This window comes from Electrophorus electricus, chromosome 17, assembly GCF_041902795.1.
Source record: "Electrophorus electricus isolate QZ-2024a chromosome 17, ASM4190279v1, whole genome shotgun sequence".
NCBI classification, from domain to species: domain Eukaryota; kingdom Metazoa; phylum Chordata; class Actinopteri; order Gymnotiformes; family Gymnotidae; genus Electrophorus; species Electrophorus electricus.
In genome coordinates this window covers 9,684,422-9,702,500 of record NC_137513.1, presented here as the reverse complement: position 1 = coordinate 9,702,500, position 18,079 = coordinate 9,684,422, and the positions used below count along the sequence as shown (strand labels likewise).

Sequence of the window (18,079 nt, the reverse complement as noted above, 5' to 3'; positions counted from 1 at the left end):
AGGTAAAAGTAAATGACAAATGACCCCTACTACAATATGGCAGCTTGAAAACAAAATGCAAAGAACAGTTTTTCTTTTTTTACACCAAGCCTGAGTTTCCAAAATGACCATAGCCATAATTCTCGTCCAAAGTACAGGAACCTGTGTAAGAATGCACTTTTTCAAATGTTGTATACAGTGTATTCTATATTGTTACTGCATTTGTACTCTATATACATGTTTGCATTTTTGTATGTGTTGTGTATTGCATTACAACAGAGTTGAATTGCATCTTGTTGCACCAAATACAGTTACCACTGATATTGTTATTCGCCAATAAACGAATCGACCAGCAGTCTTGAGACTTCTCAGTGCTGTCTTGGGGCTGGTTCAGGGATAGTTCTGCAACATCAGTGAGGGCATATTAACAAAAAACTACACTTTAATTTCGTTCTAGGAGACCTAATGTCACATAACATACAAAAAAGCCTAAGTTAGCTCATTTTAAACAGACCAAGTTCTGATTAGGTTGTCATGCTGTTACCTTGGAAGGTCCCTGAAGTTGGTTAAACTCGGTTGAGCGTAACTTGATTAACTTAATCAGTTAAAGTGGACCAATGGGTATGAACACCTACTGATTAGTAAAAAATAAAACAGGTCGGGGAATACTAAGTACTCCTGTACAAATAATCAACAAACAACAGGGATTTTTATATTAATTTGAACTAAAAATTGTCACTTTATAAGCAGGGGTTTGGTGTTGTTTAAGGCTTAATATTAATAATAAATATTACAATTTAAATACTAAAAACAAAATTGGCTAAGATGACAAATTTGCAAGTGTTAAGGTTTCCATAGTGACAGCATGACCCTTACAGTTTACAGTTCATGGGTGTCTGGTACCCAGCCTCTACTACAGAATTCCTGCGTCATACCGACATTCATGCCATGGGTCCAGCCTCTTGCTTGCAGACAAAAAGGTGTTTTTTAACTTTATAAACTAACATTTTGTATCATAATTATTGCATAAATCAATGGTTTATTTCTGCTGCACTGGGCTGTGGGGCATGAAAAAGCCGAGGAAAGACCAGCAAAAAGTGACTGCGCTCTTACGCTGTTGTCCATCAAAACAGCGTCCATCAAAAACAGCTTTGCGTTTTTGCACAGTCCTGCCCGGCTGATAAGGAAACTGAGTTTCTCAGACTTTATTACACAGAAGAGTTTCCAGTTTCCCCTCAAACACTTTCATTAGCAGTCAGTCAGAGCAATAGGCCACAGGTCATTCAAGGAATTGACTTTCTTTGTCCTTAGCACCTTTCAGTGCTTTAGGAACCTTCCCCACATCTCATGACAGCTGAAACAATTTTTGAAACTGAAGCTGTTCAACAGTGCTATAGTGTGTGCTCTCATATGCTATCTGGCCCAGGTGTATTAGTAAGCAATACACTTTTCAGTCCCTTTTCAGTAACCAAGCCAGGATTAAGAATAAAAGGCATACTACTCAAGAGTTTATCATTTAGCTGTATGACTAACATTCAGCTTCTCAAATCTACAATAGAAATCAGGAAGAAACTTTTTTTTCCCAGCAGTTTGAATAAGTCTGGAGGCTCTCAACATACTTATGGCATTTAGCTGACAGTTTTACCCAAAGCAACTTATTAAAACTTGAGGATTAAGGGCCAACAGTAGGGCTTGAAACAACAAGCTTCCGATTATAAGTCAAGCACCTTAACCGCTGAGCTACCACTGCAGACGTACAACATAAGCCTTAAATTACCTTGTTCTTATAAGCTTATTAGCTTTGCTTTCCTCACGGTCTGTCGGACTTCGCTATGTATTTGTTTTTGTTTTTTTTCTCAGATCCAGTACAGAACACCTGTTCCTGTGCAAACTACTTTTCAGATCCTTTGTAACCCATGGCTTATTTGGGTAAACAATAACAGTTCTAGTAGAAATAACACTTAACTTATGGAAATAACTTATGGAAAGCTTAAGGAAACAAGATCAACTTAAAAGTCCAACAAATAGAAAAATAGAAAAGCTCTAGAAAAATAGCCCAATGAGTACACTCAAACGAAGTTCTAGGGGTGTCCACTCTGTCTCTACCGGACAAGTTCCCAATGGTCTTAACAACATCTCGGCAACAGAGACATAATCTGACAATAACAAAATTATATTCAACTGTCTATAGAGTGGGTAACTCCAATGAGTTCAAAGCACCAAGAATAGAACCAGAGCATTTTTCTAACATTCTGTAAAACCTTGCACACGCATTACATACGATAAGAATTTCATGTTTTTTTTCCAGATTGCAGTTGTTTAAATCATCTGAAATAAATTTAGGAGCATCAAGACATATCCACAGGCTTATTAATGATACTTAACTGAGTTAGCAGCATTGTTAACATTCACTTTTGGGTGTATGTACATAAGAGTAAAAAACAGCTGAGGAAATTCATTTGGTAAATAGAGGGGTCTTCAGGACACTGCAAGGATTTCAGTGTCAGGCTCTGGACCCCTGAACCCCTGAATACAATCATCTCGCCTCAGTGTTTGCTTACATAAAAACAAATGCCACTCCTTCAGCCTTTAACAGTGGCTTACCGTTATCAGCGTCATCACTGTAAGACTGGGGCACAGTGCTCTGACCGGCCGGTGATCACAGGTTTGATTCCCACTCCTACTAGAGTCACCCATAGTTGGGAGTCCCAAAGAGCATTGTTGTTCTTTGTTTACAAGCACAGCAGAGCTGGTGGCTTGCATTTTCCTCCAAGCATTCAGGCAGGAAACTGATATTGGTCTACAGTTCATCCAAATTTTGGACAAGAGAGAAAAAATGAATGGAAAAAATTCAAATTTAATGTGTGAAAACCCAGCTATGCTTAGGTTCACTCACTGCTAAATATGTGGGTCTTTGTTTTAAGAATAAAGTCAACAATCACTCTTACATACAGCCAGTTGATTTTAGCATAATTAACCACAGAGTTTTGATGCTGTCCAATTCTGCTAAGCTCTGCTAGGTCCCTGCTAGTCTAGATATCTAATGATCCAACTCTTATCCAAGAGACCAGTGCTCCAAAGTATATCGGCCAATCAGCAACGTCATAATTCCTGTGTATGGAAATATGGAAGTTCTACAAAACAGTGGTCTCCCTTCAAGATCCAAACAACTTAAGAAAATAACTTTAGGCCCAGGAGAAGTCAAGAAATTCAGATTTGCCTGGAGCTCACAAAGCAGCACCAAAACTATCAGCTGATGCAGTAATCAACTCTTTAGCACAATTGAAGATACCTGCAGTGACCGAATCACCAGGGTGGTGTTCCTGATGTCAGTGTGGCCAGACACTGGTTTTAATGGAGAGAATGACTCTCACTGGAGAGAATTACTCTCCCCAGACATTGGATTTTACGGACAGAATGACTTTTCTGCCTTTCAGTATAAAATGTTTTTTTAAAGGATTCACAGATGGTAGTTTAATTGGAACACTTCATGACTATATTCTTTCACTATAATGGGTTTTCACTCATTTATAGACTAGAAAATGACCTTTTTGAGAGTCCATTGCTGTCTCGGCAGTAAGAGCTCAGTGGTGGACATTTTTGCAATGATCCAAGTCAGAATTCATGATTTGGTCAACAAATCACTATAGATTAGATGATGTCATTAGATGATGTCATTAGCTATCCAGAAATGTTTTTACAAATTAGTCATAAATACACACTTCTGCTCAAACAAAAGAGTCCAGCAGTTTCCAGCTCCAGGAGACAGTGATGAAGAGGATGATGAAGATGAAGAATACTTAGTGGATGATTTATCCTCTATGCTGACACTGGTGTTTGTGGGAACTCTGACATGAATCGGCTTTACTCGTTTGTTCTGTTTATGTGAGTGGGAGGGGGCTGGGGGTGTGGGATTGCATGCGTACGTTTTAATTTTTCATCTGCTGCACAGGTTCTTTTCACGTCACAAACAAACCACACATGCAAAGGCAAATAATGTACACACAATTACACGCGCACACAAGCTCTGAAACACAGGCACGCACATAAACACAGAAAGACAGAGAGTGTGCGAGAGAGAAAGACTTCAGTTCCTGCTGCCCCCCACACACACACACACACACACACACACGCAGTCCTACTCTGAACAACACTACCACCCATCCATCCATCCATCCCTTCAATCTATTCTTTTGTGTGTCACATCACCTCATTTATCAGTTTCGCAATACTTGAGAAAAAACAGCGAGAGCGCGAGAGAGAGTAAGAGTTCACAAACATGTCCTATGACTCATTTTCACAAAACTCTAACAAAAAACCTGAAAACACAAACACAAAATGCAAAGCACAACAAATCTCTCGCAAACCAAACGATGCATCCAAAACTGTTTATCACTTCACAAAGTGAAATTTTGGATCCAAATTACACTCCCACACACCAAATATAAACATTTCAAAACATTTATGTTTCTGTTCATTGCATTTTCAATGTTACAGCCCCTCTCTCTCACACACACACACACACAGACACACACACACACACACACACACAATCCTGGAGTGGACTCTGCTCAGTTGTACTCCAGCTCTCACCCCAACTGACCACATGGCTGACTGAAGTGTGCCGGATCTCATCTGACTCATTTACCCTGGTCTTCTTCCTCATTCTCCCTCCTCTTCCTCTCTAGACACATGAGAGCTCATCTGTTTAACAGAGCTCAAGCTCTGATTTCTAAACGGATAACTGAACTATTTACGGTTTGCCCATCTAAGGACTGGGCGTGGCCAGTTGCTGAATGATTGCAGAAGTTTGAAGGTCAGCACTTTCCAAATGACCACAAGAGATTTTTGTGTGCAAAGTAGAGAACCATGTGTTGTGTTTGGAAAAAGTGTCATTTTGAATTGTACACTGAGTGTATGGTAGGATATGTTCTTGTATGTTTAGGGACCTGGTTCAAGAGTTTCAGGCTTCGTTCCATGAATTAGCCACCCAAACGCCTTCCTCCCCCTGCACCCTGATTTACCCCCAAAAGACCTCCCACCTCCCTCCCTCCAACACCCCCATATATATACCAACAGTGCACACATTCATCACACAGCATGCAGTCCCTGCTGAGACACAAAACATCACACACAAACATTCAGCTCTTTGTGAACAGCACAGAGCACCTGCATCACACCAGAGACACAAGAGACAGAGTGAGAGACTGCATGAGAGAGAGAAAGAGAGAGAGAGAGAAAATGAGAACACTATAACAGGTGAGAGCCTCAGGGAAGCTCTCCAAAAGTGCAGGCCATCAAATCCAACCTCATTAGTGCTAGTAAAGCGCTCCAAATCCCCTACAGAACAGTTTCCCAAAAGAACCACAACACAAACTCCCACATTTTATGACCTCTGAAATGATCCAGCACCATGGCAACGTAGCTGGGAGTGGGATGAGACAGAGATGCACCAGCCAACATGCTGTCATGATGAAGAACATCTACACTATCTCCTCCATGCTTCCTCCACCTGGACTGCTCCATCCATCCTCCTGGAGATCTGCACTCTTCTGCTGACTGCCAGCCAAGATAAAGCCCCCTGGAGCCTTTTAATGTAGGTTCCCAGGCTCATGTCCAAACCTGGAGGGCCACAGAGGTGCATTCCAGGAGTTCCCCAGTCCGAACATGCATGGCTAAGCTCAACCGAATTTAAATGAACTGGAAATTAAGTGTTGAATTGAACCAGGTGTGTCGGAACAGTGGGAGCAGTAACTAGTGCAGAGCTGCAGTTCGTGAAGGACAGTGCTCCGACTATCACAGGCATCTGGTTTAGCTTAAGGGCTGCGAAACCCACATCCCCAGGCACTGTACCAGCCATGCCTCAACCCAGACACAAAAAAACAAAAACAAAAAAACAACAACAAAAAAAACCTGCTCTTTCATCATAAAGAGAGACGTAAACCAAGCAATCAAGGGTGCAGTGAACTATCAGAACTTCCAGAGGATGTGAGGGTTACAGCCACTTGATTGGTTGGGGTGATTTGTTTGTTTATATTTACTTATTTGTGTTAACTGTTCGATTTGGCAATAACACATCAATGCCAATAAAGTTTAATTGGAGGATTGGTGATTGTAATGTTTCAAATGAAACATCTTAAATGTGAAATGTGGTTGACAGTGCTATGCAGATGATATCTTGGGTTGGCGGGCGTGACTTCCCTTCAGAAAAAAAAAAAAAAAAAAAAAAAAAAAAAAAAAAAAAAACCAGATTAAGAAATGAAAAGGAATGAAGGGTTTAATCTTTTAGGAGCAAAGATGCCAGAGTCACACAGAAATAAAGTGGTGGTGGTGATGATATGTTTATATTTAATTATTTCACCCCGATTAAAGTAACAAAACAGCCTAAATCGCTTATACAGGCAGCAGTGACGCTCGAGCACACGCATCCCCTCTCCTACCCCTTAACGATCATATCTGGGAAGTGCTAATTAGTTACAGTCTGCTGTAAGTGGATAGATGCTTAAGAGAACGAACAGCCTGTAAAGCAACCCAAACAAATATGCCCGACAAATGTCCGCGTTTGATATGACGCAAGATTTGAGCATTACTTTTGTAACCGCGCTATAAGTGATGCACGCGCTATCAAACGGAATATTTAATACGCGGCACGCACGCATCAAAGCCGCGAGGTACGTCACGTGCACGACTGCTACCGGTAGTGCTTCTGAAGTTACCGGCCACAAATCCGGTTTTTAGTATCGCTATAAAGATGTTTGCTATCTTCAGATTCGTGCGCTTGTACTTGTCTAGCAATATCTGCGGTTAAAAGCAACTTTGGAGAAGGTTTATGCACGTATCCACCCACAGATATCCCCTCGCGCACCACTTCCCCGACAAAACAGCGTAAAATGATCCGTCAAGTCAAGTAACCATCATGACATAAGCTGTGATTACTTTTCCCTTGCGGTCAGCCAGACATCTGAATTCTACAACGATGCACCACTGCTCAGGGAACGCTAAGAAACACGCACACGTGCGTTCATACTTACATGTCCGACGTGGGCTGATACTGCTGACTACGGCAGAGCAGCGAGTGTCCGCACGCTTGACCCATCGCGCATCGTCGCTAGCGGTGCCGGTACCGGTCGCGAGAGCGAGCAGCAGAGTGCGAGTCTCTGTCTTTCCGGGGAGTCCGAGGAGGTGGAGCGGAGCTATGTCGGTGACAGATTAGAAGATCAGCATTTCTTTTAAAGAGGATCGAGTGAGATTGCGCGCTCTCTCTCTCTCTCTCTCTGTTGATGGAGATGAGAGCGGGGTGGGCGCGTGCGGTAACAGATCCGCGTGATGCGCGTTTTCGCAGCTCTTCGGTAGCTGACCGTAGCAGTTTGCGGAATTTGGATGTCCGGTTGAGCTGTTGTCCGCGTGCCAAAAACGGTTCACTCCACTTGTCTTGGCCCGTTTATAATTGCACATAAAATCGATCGGAGAGGCGCGCCCGCTACCTCTGCTGTCACTCTTATCTGGGTGCACACTATTACCACACAACTTCTGACAGCGCGCAACCAGGCGTGAGCTGAATCTGGAATCGTTCGGTCCGGAATAATTCCCAAATGTTAACTCTGAGAATCCGCACAGCTCTTTTATTTCTGGTTTCCAAAAAAAAGGCCTGCTTAATACATTGCCAACATTTTTATAATAATAATAATAATAATAATAATAATAGCCAAAGACCATCAGTGAGCACCAAGCTTGTAATTAGACTGTACAGTATTTGATCAAATTGCTGCTTTTGTCCAAAAGCAGCGATAATGATGAAACTGAAAGAAAACCGATCAAATCAAACATACACACACTTTTTGAGATTTAGAACATTTCTCTGGTATATTTAGATTTAGCTGTTTTCTTTCCAACACATAGACCCACGTGTGCTCAGAATGATATGCAATTATCAAACATGTGAACCCATCCAAACACACAATACACGATTGCACACAGAGGCCGGTTTGTTTGCAGTGTATGCAGCTCTCTGGCCTTCCAAAGAACTCAGTTCCTGTTCTTCCAGGATCAGCAGTAAAACTCTACCATCCCTTGCTGTGTGGACAAGGCATCATGAGTCAGTGTCACGTAGCCATGGCGTCATGAGTCTGGGGTGGAAATGCCACTGTTGTGAGGACTCGTGTTCTTCTGTTTGTGAATCCATTTCGTTTTGGACACTGACACTGTTGCACAGCAGAAGGAAAAACTCCCCGGAAGCTTAAAAGAAGGCAGAACCGTTACGAACACGTGTGAAGGCATGCAGGCTTCAGGTTTAACTGGTCACTAACGCCACTGTATTTTACCACAGTGTTTTACCTCTGCGTTTTACCTCTGCGTTTTACCTCTGCGTTTTACCCTCCATGCCCTGTGAGGGCACTGTAGGGAACATTTATTTGCTCTGCCACACCTGATTCAGCTCCTCAGGTTGCTGGCTCCTTCCACACCTGAGGGAGTTGATCCACGCGGAGCCCTAAGGACTCTTGGGCGCCGTAACAATTTAGTCACAATAACAGGCAAGCTGACTTCTTACTGCAACCAAAATGTGATAGAAATGTCAAGTTTGCACAAAACCTTGGTATTTGATGTTAGTGAAGGACACAAAAAAGATTATGAAAATGAGACAAAAGGTATCCATGTGTCGAAGCCTCTGGATGAATGACCGAACGGAAGGGGCGCTCTCCGTAACGGTCATCTACGCTTGTGAACTTGGAATTACTTGCGCTTCAGTGTGCCCATGCTCCCTGCTCCCTGAGGGGAGGCAAAGTTTCACTGATCGGTGAATTGTTGCTACGACGATGCCAGTCTGAGCCACTGCCATATGTGTTTTTTTTTCCCCACAGTCCACAAATCCTGATCCGGCTCAGGTAATGGTGAAATAAGCTGAATCAGGAATGATGTAGGGGGGAAAATGGCCTTTTAGAGCTTGGAATGGTGTCTGGATAGTGGATCAGCCTCATCACTACCAGCTCTAGAGCTCGTTCTAGTTCTAAATACATCTAGTCTTTGGTTCTAGATGTATTTCTGACACCCTCTGAACTCACCACACTGACTTGTCAGTTACTGGGGCATTTTGAACAAAAACTAGCTCCCACTGAAATGCCTGACTGGATGAAATTTTTTTCGGTAAAGAGCCCAATACCTGAGTGAAGATTAGGTTGTCTTGCTCTTATGATCATTTTGTTTGAGAGGCAAAATTGTAGTGAATCAGCACTTTTTTGAATTAGACCAGCTTCAGTTTATCATTGGAGCTACCCGTTATATCCTTCCAACTCCTCAAAACCTTAGTCAGCAGTTAAGTAAAGACATGGGCTGTAAACAATGTACCAGACTTGCTACTTTGAGGATACATTATTTTATCAGCTTACAAAGTTAGTCTGTCACAGGGACATTATACAGAGGCGTAAATGGGCGCTTAAATCCTTGGCATGTTTATTGGATAATAGGCACATAGAGGTTAATACGCTTCCAAGCCAAAGTGGGAAAAAATATATTAGGTTTGTGAAGGGCAGATTGTTAGTGGTTAGAAGTTAGCAGTAGCAGTAGGCAGGGTGAAGCGCAAGACTGCGGAATGGATCCGGATCCAGATAAGCGAATTCAGATCCCACAGTGTATTGCAGTAACTACTCAGGTTGGACGTGGTGAGCGAATAGTTGACTTTATTGAGCTAACGATTCCCTCCTAGGTCATAACTGAGGAAACCTGCACAAAAAAGAAGCTGAAATAGAGGACAGTCACATTTGTTAGTCCTATATTAGGCCAGTAGAGATAGGGACTAGAGGATCTGTAGCTGAGCTGAGCACTTCGCTACTTGGTGAGGTTGATTTTAGAGGGCATTCACGAAGAGTAGAATTAAAAGAGTTCTCAGAGGTCGTTGAAAGGGGTACCCACTGGTTGTAACTTCAGGAGGTCACAGATTAGCTTGAGCGGTGCACCCTAATGATGCATCATGCGGCTGGCAGAGCGGGGTAAGGGGTGGCACTGAGCATGCATTCACCGGGACAGCGGGGCTTGTTACGGCCTCGGTCACCTGGTGGACCACTTAGGGTTTGCTTTGTTATAAATGTTATTTTTTTAAGTACTGATAGTCCGTGGTCGTCTAAAGCAACTGGCGAGACTGAGCATGCGTTAACACTGCTGGTGGAGTTGTCAGAGCTTTAGCCACTAGGGAGGCCACTATTGTATGAGTTGTGATGTTATGATTATTACAGACTGGACTGGGGAGGTGCAATTGGGATACAAAACCTCAGTGTTGAGCCTTCTGGAGAAGGAGGGTTCCTACCTGACAACCGCAATGAAAAGCCAGCCATGTGACAGCCACATGGTTGACCTGCCATTATGGCAAGTGTGGTAAACAGGAGAGGGAAGGTTAACTAGGCCATTACGTAATCCCTAATATTCTTTGCACATGTAGGGAACATCTTAACATGTGTATAATTGTATTGACAGATATTTGGCCTCTCCGAATGCTTTTTTAATCCATGAACATCATGGAGAACTCAGTGTGCATTAATCCAAGGGTGTGTGTGCGTGAAGTCTCTTGGGTTTGCTGTGTTAACGCTAATTTACACACATAATTGATGCCAATTTTTCCCCTGTTCCGGAAGATGTCAAGCGATGTAGTCACACCCTCAGAGTTTCTAAGGGGCTATTTCAACTTCTGACCCCACGCCCACACACAATCATGCTCTTTGTCTTTCTCTCTCTCTCACACACACACAGATCATCAGCGTGGGCATACTATTGGGAAATGAGCTTTTGTGAAAAACAGGAAAAAGAAAAGGAGGGGTGTAAACCACGCGAAACGAATGTGAATTTTAATAAAAAGAAAAAGGAAAGAGATCGAGGGATCATGGAAATAAGGCCTTGAGAGATGGAATTAGGCAGAAAGTTGGCAGGAAAAGAACACAAAAAGTAACGAAGAAACGCAGTGTAAGGTCCTGGCCTCTAATTATTATTGATGCTCAATAGAGAATACAGAGCCTCTCTGATCCTACATACACACATACACACACAAAGAGAGAGAGAATATGTAACTATAGGTCAAAATTCATATTTTCTGGTTTCTTGAACCCAAATGTCTTGAAAGCGCTAAGTGAAACTGCTCTGTTTAAACACACACACCCCAATGAATATTGGAATTGTCCCTTGAATATTCAGACATGATAATCATGCAACACATGAATAATATTTTGTACTCTCTCTCTCTACACACACACTTTGCATATGTAAACATAACTCATTGCCTCTGGGTCTGACAAAGGTCGTGGCCTGAGAAAAGTCATAATTTCGATTCCTCGGGGCAGCACAACATTCAAAATTGGAAGAATGTTTTAGAATAAAGCCCTGTGCTGGTCTGTACCACTGCTCATGTATTGGTGGGGGGGCTATTCTAAACCACATGAGGAAAGACATCCTCCGATGAATGATTCATTGAATGATTCATTGTGAGGTCACAGCTGCAGTCCTGGTCTATGCCACCTGATATGGCTCACCAAGGACTCTGTGATTGGCTGATGAGCTCAATCAGATATGGTAGAAGAGGGAAATCACTAAACTGTGCAGTGCTGTGAGAGTCTGGGACAGAATCTACACTCTATCCTTAGCTCACGTCAGTTTACATTTTAACTATGTACTCTTAGGCATTTGTAATTTGCCTAAAAAGGTCATACCCTGCTCCATTTCAGATGAAATATTATGATGATATTGTAATGTTGGTATTTGTTTAGTTGCCTTCACAACCCCTTTCAGACATGCTGGACCTTCAGGATCTAACAGCTTTTTGTTCTATTTTGGTTTTAATATGATCCATCAGTGTCCCTCCGGACTGGAACTCTGGACTGGAATAATGGTCTGAACTGGAATACCGGTCTTTCCACCTCATTTCTTTGCGAGACAGTAGGAGGAGGAGAAAAATCATCTCTCTTAACACTTAGAGTGTGTGAATGTGTGTGTGTGTGTTAATTGTATGTGGATGTGTGTGTGTTAATCCTGTGTGTGAATGTGTGTGTTAACCGTGTGTGGATATGTGTGTGTAATTGTATGTGGATGTGTGTGTGTTAATCCTGTGTGTGGATGTGTGTGTTAATCAGGTGTCTGGTTAGAGGTTCCGCTTCACTGCATGTTTTTAATTCTCCTTCAGTGGGTCCAAATCGAATCTTCACAATCTCTCTGTGGAAGGCTTGATGTGTCTGTCAGCTTATTAGAGGCTGTGTATGTGCAGAAGTGTGTGTGAGTGACAGAGAGAGAGAGAGAGAGAGAGAGAGAGAGAGAGAGTGAGAGAGGGAGAGAAAAACGGGTGTGTACACATGCATAAATGAAGTGTGTATTCAGTTCTAGAGTGAACTGTGCACTAACCAATTCTGTTTGTTTGTTAACCGGAAACAGGATTCATGTGTTGGATGTAAGGTTAGGTGCACTGAATGTCAGGTGCATGGTGAATGTGTGTGTGTGTGTGTTTGCAGAAGGCCAGATGGCAGACAGAGCTGCTATTGATTCTCAGTGAAGTGAAGGAATTAGAGGGATCATATTAGACATAGTAGCTCTGCCTGTCATCCACTTGTGCAGGGTGAATCTGTGTGTGACGCACAAGAGCTTGTGTGTGTGTGTCAGCAAGAGCAGGGGATCATATCAGATTTCTGTGTCTCTTCCCCGCTAATGCATAGCCAGCCAGTGAGAGGGCTACACACAGCTAGGGCTCCCTACCACCCCTAATAGAAAAGGTCTCTCTCGTTCCCTTGCGCACACACAAATACACACACGTCTGCACACACACATTAGTGCACAACATGACTTGACAAGAGTATGACAAAGCGAGAGGAGAAAGAGAGAGAGATGGAAATGCTGAGTAGGGAAGATGCTTATTTGTATATCTATGTGCGGATCTTTTCCCAGGAAAGGCTCATATTCCAGTAAGACTCACGAACTCCACAAATGGGGTGGATATTAGTGAGGATAGAGTTTGCAGTGTGTCTATGCTAGATACTAAAAGGTGTGTGCGTGTATGCACACACACACTCAAACGCAGAGAGGAACAGAGACTGACAGGCGGAGTCACGCCATCCTAACAGCTGTGGTTCACGTCAGCAGCAAACAGTTCCGCCAGCTCCCCGCTGCGTCTCGGCAAGAGCCGACTAAATATATCCACATCGGGAACAGCCATGGAGGGGAAACATGAAGGACGACTGGATGGATCCTCTTGGATTGCTTGATGTGTGAAAGCGCAGAGGTGGGGCAACACCACTAGGGGTCAAGTCTGAGGACACTTGTGCAGAGATGCCTCCCAAAATTGGGCCGGACTAGAAATAGAATTCAACACAAACAATTTGATTGTGCAATCAAATTAATCACAGTAATGTGATTGTGATTAGCAATTCACTTGATAGATTTCAACACACATTTGCACTGGCCTCCAGTTCATTCCTGACCCATGACTGCTTCTGCAGACACTGTACTTGGGTTATGGCAGGTGATTAGAGGTCTGGAACTGAGGTCTATAGACAGTTAGATCTCCAGTAGCAGGGCTGCTGAACATTGTATCATAATATACGAGAGCAATCAGTACATTAACAGCACACTTACTTGGTAGGCACCGCTTATATAACTTCAGTATACTGACGTGGCCTGTTTAAATGGCACTCATTAATCATGGCCTTTAGTGATTATATAATTACAGAAACCAGAAGTCAAGTTCAATTTTCAATTAAGATAAAAATGAATTTAACATCCCTGGTGACAGGGACAGGGAAAAGCTGCAGTAGAAAACACCATCGTCTACGTAACCACGCTATTCCCTCTTGACGGACTATTCAACACTGTTCTAAGTGTTACTCCCTTACTATACGGAGTTTGTTAGAAGACCTCACAGAGGGACGACGGACTGATCTGACATGACCGTTGGATTGAGGAGCAGAAAAGGTAGCAGACACAGCTGTTTGAAAGCTTGAATCACAATTATGCAACGATTAATGTTTAAAAACAATCAATACAATCCTGGATTTCAAATTCATGCTTATGTAGTCAACGACGGCTAGTTAGCAAGCAAACATATAGGGTCCATATAACATGTATGTTGCTCAAAAGAAAATTAGGTCGCAATTTATCAAGGAAAGCGTGAACTTGGTCAATTCCTCGGTAACTGTTCGCCACTACGGGCCTCTCCCGTATACCGCACGTGATCACCGTGACAACGGGGGCAAAACTGCCGCAGAGCTGGAGCTCTCGCGCGTAAGCTGGGTGAAGCCCGGTCCCGGTTCCCATTAACATGCAAAACGCCACGGCCTTATTAAAATGCAGCCTGCTTTTAACTACATCACTAGAAACGATTATTGAGCATTTAACAAGAAAATGATATGAAACACCGAGCAGAAAGCCAGATCGGATGGTGGGCGTTAAAAAGGTAACTTTCTCGTAAAAGTAAGCCAAGGTGACGTTACAATGTCCTGCACACTTGAAATAGGTGTTATGAAATATAACAACATTCAGTAATAATAATAATAAAATAACTGGCAAAAATAGTGAGAAAAGGAAATATGAGACATGGTAGGGCAGGGAGAGAGAGAGAAGAAAAAGCATATCTACAGTAGTAAGCTTCTCTCTCAGAGCTGCTTGTCAAACACAGGTAGGTGTCGTGTCATTATCCTGTCTCTCATCAGTCTGCGCATCAAGTCTTTGAGTTTATTCAGTGCTGGTGTGTGAGAGACAAAAGGAATCATTATTCCTTTATATACAGTACCTGCCATTGGAGGTGGAGACGTATGTGCCCAGCTCCCAGAGCACGCCAAACCTTGTTTAGTTCGATGAATGACAATAACAGTCTTAAATTTAAAAAAAATCTTGAAATGTTTATGCAGGCAAGGCGAGCTTATTTGTGGAGCATTATCAGCTTTTCACAGACATAAAATAGTTGTATAATAAAACGTACCGTTGTTGTTATAATGAATGAAATAATAAAACCTATGTTGTTGTTCGTAAGGAGAAAAACGTCACTGACACGGCACCTCAAACGAGGTGAAAAAGAGAGCGTTAAAAAGCAGGTGCGGAGCTGCTTAAATGCCGTGGCCGATCAGCGGGGACTGAGCTGTGGCGGAGGCCGACGACTGAGCGAGGACAGCGCGTGAAGCGGCGGCGGTAATGAACCGCGCTGCTCGCGCCTTCGGGGTGCTTAGCACGAGGAGATCCGCTTGCACCCGAGCAGCAGGCGTCTGTGTTAGGAGCACACAAGCAGGAATCTGCTACCATTTCAGCTCGAGCAAAATTGTTTTCGAAATACTTTAAGGACCGTGCTTCAAGATTTTTATTCTTTAAAATGAAAAGTGACTCTTTGGAAAAAGGAATTAAAGGCTACTGGGGTTTTCTGTTTTCCACAGCTGTTTTCCACTTCTTTTTTTTCTTCATGCATTTGATTTATTTTATTTTTTTTAATTTGGGTAAAAAAAAACAACCAACTTTGCCTAAAATCTGTTTTCATTTCATTATTCTCAGTGCCTGCCAATGTGCATAAAAACCGTCCAAGCTAGTGCTAGCAGTGCTTTTACAAAGCAGGGGGGTTTTTTGGGTTTTTGGTTTTTTTTACAGAGCAGTCGATAGCTTTTGGGCACACCATCTACCTACAATCAAAAAATCAAAACCAGGACTAAATTATACTCACCACTGATTATCCATAAACTGCATTACCATAGATAACACAGAGTAAAAGGTGTAATATAGCGCCCCCTAAATAAAAGAATGTCAGTATACTTTTGAAAGAGACCATTTTACATGCTTGCCCACATGTTTGTGAGCATTGCATATTTATGCGTTCATATGTTATGTGCATGCCGTAGTACTCCCGTAAGGTAATGCTAAGATTTGAAACGTCAATTGTTATTTGTTTGAAGTCCAGGACACTTATTGGATGAACGTGGCAGTGAATTCAGATGGCAAATACAGTGATCGTTTCTACCACTTTCCACCTCTAACCGCTGGTTCTGTTTGATGCAATGGAAAAAAGAAAGAGAGAAAGTCATTTGGAGTCAGAGCTCCCTGGAGTCAGACCCCCACAGGCGTCAAAGCTCCCCGTATTCAGACCCTCCTGTGGTCAGAAACTCTGTAGTGGGTAGGACAGGCTGGGAAAGACATGCCACTCCAACAGCACTCACAGGGTGTTTGTTTCGTGAAAGGACCAGGTCCGCTAGAAAACAGCTTACATAACCATGAAAGAATGCTACGTAAGCATGAGTACATTCTACATATCTATGAGAACATGACGCCAAGCCGTGAGCATATTCTACATAACCTGGAAACCATGAGAGAATGCTATATAACCATAAGCACATCCTACATGTCCAGGACACCTTCTGTGAATTCGACATTCTTCATTACATTTACCTTGAATCTTTATTTTGAATACACAGCCACCAGAGGCTGGGCCATCGTTTTTCTATCATAAAATCCCTTATGGGCATATTCTGACTATGTTTTCAATAAAAAAATGAAAAGTTTTATAGTGTTCATCATGTTTTTATATTTTTTTTGGATGAAGGCAGTTTTGTAGTGTGCTGTGACACTATTTTATTGAAATGGCTCAGCTTGTAATAAAAGAAAATATATAAAACAAGATGGGGTCATTTTCAGACATAAATTTACTAAAAGTAGTCATTTTGGGGTTTACAAAAACAGCCACAAGCGGCATGGACTCAGTAAGAGCCATTTCTTTTCTCCATCAATCATCCCAAATCTGCAGCACACCCACCAAACACAAACACATCCACTCACCCATACACACTCACACACACAAAGGCCAACACCCAGCAAACATACACACTTCCACTTACAAACATACTTCACACACAAAGACAAGGCTGACACCCAGCAAACACATACACAAACATACTTTTCACACACACACACACACACACACACACACACACACAAGGCTGACAGCCAGCAAACACTTCCACTCACACAAACACACATTCATTTACCGGTTCACCAGAGTGAGCATGTGCAAACGTCCAGACGGTTCTGTGCAAGAGACTATTTGTCCCCTCACTCTTGGTTTAAGGTCAGTGGCAGTGCACAGCTCATTAGCAGCAACATTCCTGCACTCTGCACCTCTACGTTGCCATGGCGTTTCCATGGAAATCACTGAATATTTTGGCAACTCATTGGCCGTTTTGAGGCCTCCGTTTGGGCCATTATGAGCATTCTAATTATTCAATTAAGGCCCAGGTTGCGTGTGAAAACCCTCTCGTTCATCATCGGCCCTGGGGCTGGGAGAGGGGCCCGAGGCGAGGCCCTGGATGAATAACGGCTGAACATCAGTGCAGAAGTGCAGAGAGATGAGACAGCTGAGCTCGGCGATGCAGTGTCTGGAGGATGGGCACGCCCTGGCAGTTCGGCCGCAGGCAGGGTGAACAGCAGCAGCCCAACACCCCTGCCTTCCAGTGAGTCATTCTGTGATGTTCGCCTTCTCTCCCTCATCATCATCGCTCCTCTCCCACCTACACAGTCACGAACATTTCCAATGCAGCAGGATTACAGGTTGAAGAGGCCCTTTTGTGCATGTGGTGTGTGTGTGTGTGTGTGTGAGCATAAGAGTGAGAAACAAAGACAAAAAGTCAAAAAGGTCTTTCCGAAAGAGAACAGACATAAGGAAAACGCAAGACATGCGTCAGTAGGCTGTCATATACCACTCCACCCAGGAGAACACTGATGACAACGATGATGACGATGATGACGATGATATCAGTGGTTTGCTGAGAGTAACTCACTCCAATGCAGACTGACACCTCGTGCAACCCAAAAACACGCCTTCTGCCCATTAGGTGCTAACTGGGTTTAGTTGGAGTTCATTTGTGAAACCAGGAAATGCTGCAAAGGTTGGAACCAACACAATGAGTCACTGCTTCTTACACATCACTGCATGGAAGGATCCGGATGTGCGGATGCCCTGCAGTCAGGACTCCATCCGCACATCCGAGGCATTCGGTGATGACATGAAGCTCGGAGGGCTCTCTGAGGCAGTGGTGTAGCGTGCGACGCTCGAGGCGGCCACGGACCCCACGTGCGTCCCACCAGCGGGGCCTCAGCCCTCAAATGTCAC

General features: G+C 43.2%; 1 protein-coding gene across 3 annotated transcripts in view; it reads right to left on the bottom strand.

The window, feature by feature from the left end:
* The window catches only part of pde2a (phosphodiesterase 2A), a 172,528-nt gene extending 165,091 nt beyond the window's left edge, over positions 1-7,437 (bottom strand). Inside the window, exon 1 of one of the 3 annotated variants that reach the window (XM_027016822.3) lies at positions 7,011-7,437. In XM_027016822.3, the coding sequence (XP_026872623.2) occupies positions 7,011-7,075 (65 nt within the window). In that variant the 5' untranslated portion in view covers positions 7,076-7,437. Of the gene's footprint in view, positions 1-4,572; positions 4,592-7,010 lie in introns of those variants that run through there. The other 2 variants (XM_081699590.1, XM_081699591.1) reach the window with 2 other exon arrangements.
* Positions 7,438-18,079: the final 10,642 nt, after the last annotated feature.